Genomic DNA, 8161 nt, shown 5'->3' with positions numbered 1-8161 from the left:
GAGATGGAGGTGGGGCAGAGACTGATTTGCAGAGGATATGAACCTGTTCCAGCCCTCCCCACCCAGGAGCCTTGGGTCTGTAGCTCAAACCGTAGCTCTGGAGGTCCCTGGTGTGTCAGCCGAGAAGCGGCTCTCGTGCACGCCCTTCCCTGGTACGTGGGGTACAGCACACCGGGGAGGTTCAGAGAGAGGGCCAAGGTTCCCAAGGGATGAGGCAGAAGATGCTCTTTAGAAGAGGGTTTCTCTAAGAACTGCCCCCTTTCCTGCCTACAAAAAGCCAAAGCCTGAGGTCAGGATTTAGCCCAGTCTAGAGGTCCATTGGGGCAGCTGGATCTGGTTGCGTTCACTCTCTTTCTCTCTCCCATCTGGACTATTTCCATCTGATCTGTGTGGGCCCAGGTCCTGGTCTCTCTCCGCCTTCATCTTCACGTTCCCTTCCTGGGCCCAGCCTAAGGCGAAAGGCACCCTCCTCTCCCTGCTGCTTTGCATGATTCTTAATAATAAAGAAACCAGTCACCTAGCACAGCAAACTTTAACGAGCTCTGTCCCCCAGGAAGTAGGCAACTGTTGTTATAGATGGGGAGAGAAGCTAAGTGACTTGCCGCAGGCCACAGAGGGGCTCAGTGGCAGAATTGGGACTTGGGGCTTCCAGGTCCTGTGTTGAGACCATAGGACCATGCCGCTCTCTTGAAGCATCTAAAAGATGAAGCCTGAATCCCTCTCAAAGTGGACTGTATCTGATGCTGGTAAGCGGCACTGTGAGAGCCACTGTTCAACGCGCCTGCTGGGGAGGGAGGTTTAGGGTCTGAGGTGACATCAGCCAAAAGGAGAGGGAAGGTCCTAGAATTATTTATAGCCAGCTCGCTCCTTCCCCCTACTCCAGCCTTGGCACCATTCCAAAGCGACGCTGTGGCTGGCTGAAAGGGCATCGGGCGAGTGGGGCAGAGGAGAGCACGGAGATTTTAAAAGCTTTCTAAGGGTTGGTGCATTAATGGACCCCAAAGCAGCTACTCCCAGTCTCTGCTTAACCCAATGAGTAAAGATGGGCAGCTGCATGCAGTGTCTCTCTCACTCACACACACACACACACACACACACACGATATACTCTCAGCCTGGAGCTCCCGCCTCGTCTCTGGAAGCAGCACCACGCAGAAACTATCCAAAGCCTATGGAGGACCCAAGGGATCAGCTGCAGTGAATGGGACCCAGTCTGGCTTGAGGGGCCATGGCCCAGCTACGGCTCCACCGTCACGCTGCTGTTGGTCATGCGGACCCCATACCATCCCTTCCAGAAGAGTGTGTCCTGGCCGCCGTGTTCAAAGCGCACAAAGCGAGCCCCGGGGCCGTAGTCGGAGAAGGTGTGGGAGAGCTGAGGGGGCAGAGAGAGAAAGAGAGACAATGGCTTCCGGGACGTCACAAGCCACCCCTGAATCTCCCCTCCGGGGAGCGAAGCCCTGCGGGGATGGGGGTCACCAGCCGCTGGCGGGAGATGGGCTATCTGATGGTCTTCGGGCCCCACTGCTACGCTGGAGCCATCAGCGGCTTTCTCCTTCCATGCCACTTCCCTCTCCCCACCCACTCACGTGGCTGGGTTGGCAGGTTACTGAGCCGCATGGAACTCAGCCTCATGGTCCCAGCTGCAGAAGAGGAGAGAGACAGGATCCCGGGGTAAAGACCCCCCCACCCAGCCTTCACCCCATCCTGCTCCTTTGGCAGCTGAGCTCACCAAGGGAAGCCCCTTCCTCTCAGACTTTGCCTGCGGCCCCAAAGCATGCACTGCCCTGTCCCATCACCCTGACTCTGCCCAGCCACTCGCCGTGACTCACCTCGGTCCAGTCGGCGTCGTTGTCCTGCGGAATGGCGATGGTGTCACTCTGGTACTCCGCCAGGATGTCCTCGTGCTCCGACAGCAGCTTCACGTGCAGCTGGTAGAGGCAGCCGGCGTCGCTGCGACCCGCGTACCTGCAAAGAGACCCAGGCTGCCAGCCTCGCCCCTCGCGGCCGCTCAGCAAACAGGCCCAGTGCTGAGAGCAGTGTGGCTGGGCCTGGGCTGGGCACCGTCCTACACCAAGCCATGTCCAGAAAGCAAAACCCCAACCACCTGGATTACAATGAGCTTGTTCCAGTCTCCCACCGCCGCTAGCTGAGCTGGAGCGCCTGTGCAGACCCAGGGCTGGTGTTCTCACCAGTGTGTCTGCAAGAGGCATGGAGCAGTGCCTCTGCTACCATTGCTGGACCCATGCCCATGTAAGCAATGGTGGGAAATGGGGGTCAAAGAAGCCCATTGTAGACACAACTCCAGCCTCTCCTCATCTCCCTCTCTCTGCTTCCCTTGGTCTTTCCCCTCTCTCCCTGCCAGTACAGCACAATCCGCCCCCCCCAAACCCTCCCCCCCCCACACACACACTTACCAGTCCTTTACCACAATTTTAGGCTGGGTTGTGTCCAGCAGCTCCTCCCAGTAACCCTCAGCCCTGAGGTCGATGACCTGAGACTTGCGGCACCACCTGGAAGACGAGAAGTTACCGGGTGAGCACGGCTCTGTTTCCTCACATGCCAGCGTAGGGTAGAACCCAGCCAGAGAAGAGGGCAGCCTTACTCATAGGAGGTGACGAAGTATTTGTGGACTCCATCGCTGGGAAATTCTTTTCCAAAGTCTCCCGGCAGGTCCTCAATTTTCCAGCCGTCACCTCCGTTCTCCACTTCCCCCCAGTGGTCTAAATCCTCTGCAGATAGCAGAACAAGAGAGAGACTCTGGGTTATAGTCACGTGGCTTCAAGCCTCTTTCACCTTCCTACGTGGGGATTTCTTTGATAGATCCAGGCAGGGAGTTTGATTTGAGTTGTGCTTTACTTCGCAAGCGAGCCCTTGACTATCTGCAGTGCAAGGGATTGTTTGGTAGGACTATCGTAATCTGGCCTTCAATTCTCAGCACCTACACTCTGATCATTGTCTTAGCAGCCTCCCTTCACTAGAGAGCCCTGCCCAGCATTTCAGACTGGTCTAGGTACATATTGCAACAGTTTAAATAAAGGTGTGATGTTAAATTGCTCTGACTTTGTGTGTGGACCAGGCCTTAGAGAGCTGCTTTCGGGGTCAAATTTAGACCAAAAATGTCAGATTGGTAAAAACAAGCTTTTACAACCCCCCTGCTTGATTGCAATGGTTCCGTGATCATTTAAATAACTCCACTGAAAACTATTTTTACTGTATTTCAACATTCCCAGGGCTGCCACACTGGGCTAGTGCAGGAGAGGACTGATCCGTTTCCTTCTCCAAGCTGAAATCAAATGCACAGAGCTAGCACTTGGCATCAGTGGGGACAAGCTCATTCAATTTTTTAACTCTTTCATAAGACAGGTAAAGGTTTTCTTTGTAAAGTTGGAGCCAGTATTCCTTGCTTAGCCTTGTTTTCAACCCTCCTCTAACGTGGTCAGAACAGACCAAAAGATCCTCCACCCCCACCCCCACCCTTCCTTTTGGCTTGAGCATTTTCAGAATTATATTGGAAAGTTGGAAGCAAATCAGCTCAACTGTTGGTGAGTGATACAGCCAGAAGCAGCGTGATCCAGTGGTCTGTAGGCAGAGCCGGAACCAGGGGTTCTTGAGCTCTAAACTCTGCCACAAACTCACTACATATTCTTGGGTACGTCATTTAAAAGCAGATTTTCAAACAAGCACTGCCCATGTGCTCCTTCGAAAATTCCCCTTGTTTTTTTATTTTGTTGTGAGACCCCCAAGAGTAGCCAAACCCTCTGCAGAATCCTGGCCCAACGGAGACCCTTTGAAACCAACCCTGTAAGTGAATTGTCACTGAATCCGTAGCAGAGCCAAAAGGTACCCAAATCTCAGGCCCTGCAGTCTGTGCCTTGACCAGCACACTGTCCTTCCTCCTCTTTGGAAGCTGGAGCTGAAGCCCCCAAGTTGTAGGGGAGGGTGACGTACAGTGCAGTAAAGCACCACAGATCGGGGTGATGTTGTTATGCTGCACTGGCCACTAACCACGGTGGACCTGAGCACGTGCCCCCCTCCTGGAAATCCCCAGCAGTGCTTGTGTAAAGAGGGTCCAACACCTGGCCACCACCCCTGTTAATGGAACCCCCAGGCCAGCTGCTGTTGATTTAGTCTCACGCACAGTGAGACGGGTGCTGCATCTCTCCCCAACCCAGGGCCTCTTAAAGTGCTTGGAGATGCACACTGCTCAGTAACCAGCCCGGTCCTCCCCCCGCCGCGCGAAGGTGTTACAAAGTTCAGTCACTCGCCTTCGCCGCAGGGGTTCTTGATTAAATTCCTCTTCCTCTTCCTCAGGAAGTAGAACGTTTGCCAGTTCTCGGCCTCCTCTTCAGGCTCTGCCCCGGTGAAGCCCTCCTGCTGGCACTTCAGGATCCAGAGAGCTGCTCCATCCACAAGGTTCTTCCACTGGCAGCAGACCAGGCGGCACACCAGCACCAGCTCCACTGCGGGGATGGAGGCCAGGATCTGAATCAGGACGGCTTCAGGGAGGGATTCCATCCTCCGGCCAGGCTGGGCGGAGCTTTCTGAGAACAAGGGGAGAGGATTTACAGGCCTTGAGCAGGTAATTGGTCTATCGGGGCTGGTATCCCACCTCTGGTAGTAGCCAATGACTGCAGCCTGAGAGGAAGGGAAAAAAAGACAACCCAGCCCATGTTGCACCAGGCTGTTGGGCACCAGTGTTCGAGGCGGAATTAATTCCTCCTGACCCCTGAGCATCTTAGACCCTGAAACATGAGAGTAGGTCATTCCTATATTAAGTTATAACAGAACTGCAAGAACTTTCTTATTGAAGCCTCTGACTTCCGGCGGCAGTGAAGTAATAGACAATTAAAATGCAACAGCCCAAGGGTGAAGCTTGTGAGTGCTTGAGGTTGGTGTTGTCACTAGCCAGCCTCTGCCTCTGCAATGCAATCCTTCCAGAAATGTGCTTATGCAGGAACCTGGCTGTTTGTAGCAAGAGCTGCAAGACACCTGGCCTTGCTATTGGATTCACTGCCAGAGAAAAAGCTGCAGGCATCAGGGTGTTGGGTTTCCCTTCATAAGATGACTAATGTCTTGGTGTATGCCATGTAATGGTGCCCAGATACCATGGTGATCGGCGCCCTGTAAATCCTTGACAATGCGTCAGATTTAGTTGGGTGTGTTTGAAATGTGCAAGCCCTTCGTATCACAGAGTGGCCCCTTTGCTCTCAGGTGACAGGACAGGACAGAATGCTGCACTTTGTGAAATGGCAAATATCTCAGTCGAGTCCCCTCTGACTCCTCCCTCCAAGGCCTAGGAATCCTGGCAACAGGGTCAGAAGTGTCCTTTAGCACTCGCCCTACGTGAGTGTGCGGACTCAGAAACCTTCTGTGTCATTGAGCCATGCCTACCCCCACCGGCCCAGCCTTTGGAGCCAACTGCGACGGAGTAACCGGAGATGAGAGTGCAGCTTGCAAACCGCATGTCATTAATATGGGATGCACCATGACGGTGCTTTTATCCCCTCTGACTCCTGCTGTTGAGAAGCTGCTGAGACTGCACCAAGATGCAGTCTGGAGGGGACCTGACCAGACTCGCCAGGAGCCAATCATAGCTTTCTTCTAGCACTAGGCTCTATTCGGGCCATCTTCTGTGTGCTGCCGGGAGCGAATGGAACCAAGTGGGCAAACCTGACATGCCATTTGCAGAAACCTTGGCAGCATTAATACAGCCAGGCCAACAGCACTAAGTGCTGTGTCACTTGAGCAAGGCAGGGCAGGATGTAGAGGTCATTGCTGTTGGTATTCTGAACCCAAAAGCTCTGAGCTCCAGGTGTCTCCCATCTGTCCTGCACTGGCATCAGATGGCAAAATCCCACGGCTCTGAGGGGTGGTATTAGCATCCTCCCCCACAACCAAGTTACAAGCTCAGCGTTTAAGATGAAGGAAATTCCTGACGGGCAGAACAGGCCAGACTCTGATCACGCAGGCTGCAGTCCCTGCTGACTTCATGGTCTGCAGCAGCTTCGCTGCACCCTCCCTGACAAGCTCACCGCGTCTCCGGACTAGCCAGACTCATCGGTTCTCCTTCAATTTCACCGCCTTGCCCCAATCTCGGCCGCCAGCCCTGCTTTCATGTCCTCCCCTGTCCCCTTCCGAAGAGTCTCTCCTTAACTTAACCTGAGTCCACAATGAACTGAACAACTTCCGATTCCAGCTCTTTCCCTATTTGGGGGCACACGCTGGTCTCCTCTGCCAGGTGCCCTGCGCTTCCCAAACCTTTCCTGTGCCCTGTTCCCCTGTCTGCACAAGCCTTAAAGGTGCACTCCCTGCCTTGCAAAGAGAGCAGGGAGCGCTGCAGGGTTAAAGCACCTGTCCTAACAATGCCCGTAACACACCAAGGATGCTGCAGCACAAGCCAAGGCTGCCGTGCAAAAGGCCTGCCTCCCTAGCCGCATCCCAGCCCGGCAGTGAGAGAGGAACAGGAGATGCTGAGAAGCTCCTACCTCACTTGCTGCTCCTGAGACGGCGGCACCGTTCTGGATTGGTCTGTCGCAGGCAAGTAACTAATGCTGGCAGGGCTCTGCTAGAGCATTGAGCAGGCAGAATGGGTTCCCCTCTTAAAGGGACAGTGCATCATTGGCTGCAATCCAGGATGCGCTCGTGTATTGGCTCGTGTGATATTGCTGATCTGGCTGGAGAGTTACCTGGGGGGGGTGTGCATGAGTCTGGGACTCCTGATTTCTAATTCAGGCTTTGTGTGAGTTTGGGCAAGTCACTTGCTCCTCTCTGCCTCCTGACCAGTCAAAGTGGGGTGGGGGGGCGGGGTGTTGACACTTACCTCCCAGGGTGTTGGGAGGATGAATGTGCCCTTTGCCACCCTGTATTCCCCTGGCATTAGGAACTTTTGCCTGTTTCATGCAAGATCCCAGGGCAAGGGGAGACCAAACTGCATGTTAATGTGAGGGACCGGATAGGACCTGCTGTGCTGTATCCCGTCTCTATCCCTGACACTCTGCTCTCCACCTCTGGATGGCGCTGCAGCACCGGAGGTGCTTGCCCACTTAGAGCACTGGCTGAGGGGCACCCAGTGGCTGTGAGATGCAGGTTCTCATGTATCACACTGGTGACGGTGGTATAAACAGCTAGCTAGATCGAAGGAGGATCCTGGAGGGGCTGGCTCCCCAGGGGCAAAGAGGAATCCCAGCTGGGGTGTAGGCTGATGCCACCTTCCATACCCAGCTACTAGGGAATGGGAGAGGCTAAGACCCGACAACTCATCCTCCCAAACTATAATGTTTTGTGTTAACAATGAACGGCGTGAGTACATTCAATCTCTAAGTGCAATTGACATTCCCTTCTCGAGTCTGCCTCCTGCCTTACTGTCATCTTCTACCTCACTTCTGGGGCTCTCCTCATCCCCTTGGGAGAGCTGCATAACCATGACTCTACTCCTGTTCCTCCTCCTCCCCCTGTCTCACGCCCATCTCTCCTCCCCAGCTGCAGGCAGGCAGCTGCATTTTCAAAAGCGGCCTCTAACTTGTGGGCACCTCCACTTTTTGGATGCCCAACTTGAGACACCTTGGGCCCGATTTTCAGAAAGGTCAAGTGCCTGCAACCCTCGTGAGCATAGAATTACTAGTGTGCGTAAGAGCTTGCAGGAACCGAGCCTGAACTAGTTTTGTGGTCCAAGTACAGTGAAGTGCCAAAAGGGAATTAGGCCACATAATTATTGTAGTTCTGTATGCAGGGCTCGGGAATGTGCAAGGTGCTTTGCAGAGTAAAGCCAGCGACAAGGGACAAGAACAGGAGTACTTGTGGCACCTTAGAGACTAACACATTTATTTGAGCATAGGCATTCGTGGGCTACAGCCCACTTCATCGGATGCATAGAATGGAATGTATATACACACATACAGAGAACATGAAAAGGTGGGAGTTGTCTTACCAACTCTAAGAGGCTAATTAAGAGAAAAAACTTTAATTATCCACAGGGACACAGGAAGGACAAAGTTTACAGTAAGTGCATCATGTGGCTATTCAGTTTTGTTAGCTGTAAAGATTTGCTCTTATGGACTTAGCATTTTGACTGGTTTTGGTATCGATGGTGAAAAGTAAACTAGGTTTGTAAAATGATTTCACTCCAAATCATCCAAGTGCGATTAGCAACGGGAGGGCGTGGG

At 53.5% G+C, this 8161-nt stretch overlaps 1 protein-coding gene across 2 annotated transcripts; it reads right to left on the bottom strand.

The window, feature by feature from the left end:
- Positions 1–1068: 1068 nt before the first annotated feature.
- FBXO2 (F-box protein 2) lies at positions 1069–6523 on the bottom strand. 2 transcript variants are annotated; one of them, XM_054009267.1, is made up of 6 exons: positions 6485–6523; positions 4265–4540; positions 2602–2728; positions 2414–2509; positions 1829–1964; positions 1069–1371 (listed from the first exon to the last, which is right to left on the bottom strand). In XM_054009267.1, exons 2-6 carry the CDS (start codon positions 4512–4514, stop codon positions 1237–1239), a joined length of 744 nt encoding a protein of 247 aa, XP_053865242.1. In that variant the 5' UTR covers positions 4515–4540; positions 6485–6523; the 3' UTR covers positions 1069–1236. The 2 variants fall into 2 exon arrangements, with proteins under 2 accessions (XP_053865242.1, XP_053865243.1); XM_054009268.1 differs by lacking the exon at positions 6485–6523 and having other exon boundaries at positions 4265–4570.
- Positions 6524–8161: the final 1638 nt, after the last annotated feature.

This window comes from Malaclemys terrapin, chromosome 19 (assembly GCF_027887155.1).
Source record: "Malaclemys terrapin pileata isolate rMalTer1 chromosome 19, rMalTer1.hap1, whole genome shotgun sequence".
In the NCBI taxonomy this organism is placed as follows: domain Eukaryota; kingdom Metazoa; phylum Chordata; order Testudines; family Emydidae; genus Malaclemys; species Malaclemys terrapin.
The sequence above is the reverse complement of the archived record's forward strand: the minus strand, read 5'-3'. Positions and strand labels throughout refer to the sequence as shown.

Excerpts from the sequence above, each read along its gene's own strand:
- FBXO2 (XM_054009267.1), bottom strand. The coding sequence starts at position 4,514 with ATGGAATCCCTCCCTGAAGCCGTCCTGATTCAGATCCTGGCCTCCATC. Across the intron at positions 2,729-4,264 it reads CAAGAACCCCTGCGGCGAAG|AGGATTTAGACCACTGGGGG; the intron begins GCGAGTGACTGA and ends TGCTATCTGCAG. Across the intron at positions 1,965-2,413 it reads AAAATTGTGGTAAAGGACTG|GTACGCGGGTCGCAGCGACG; the intron begins GTAAGTGTGTGT and ends GTCTCTTTGCAG.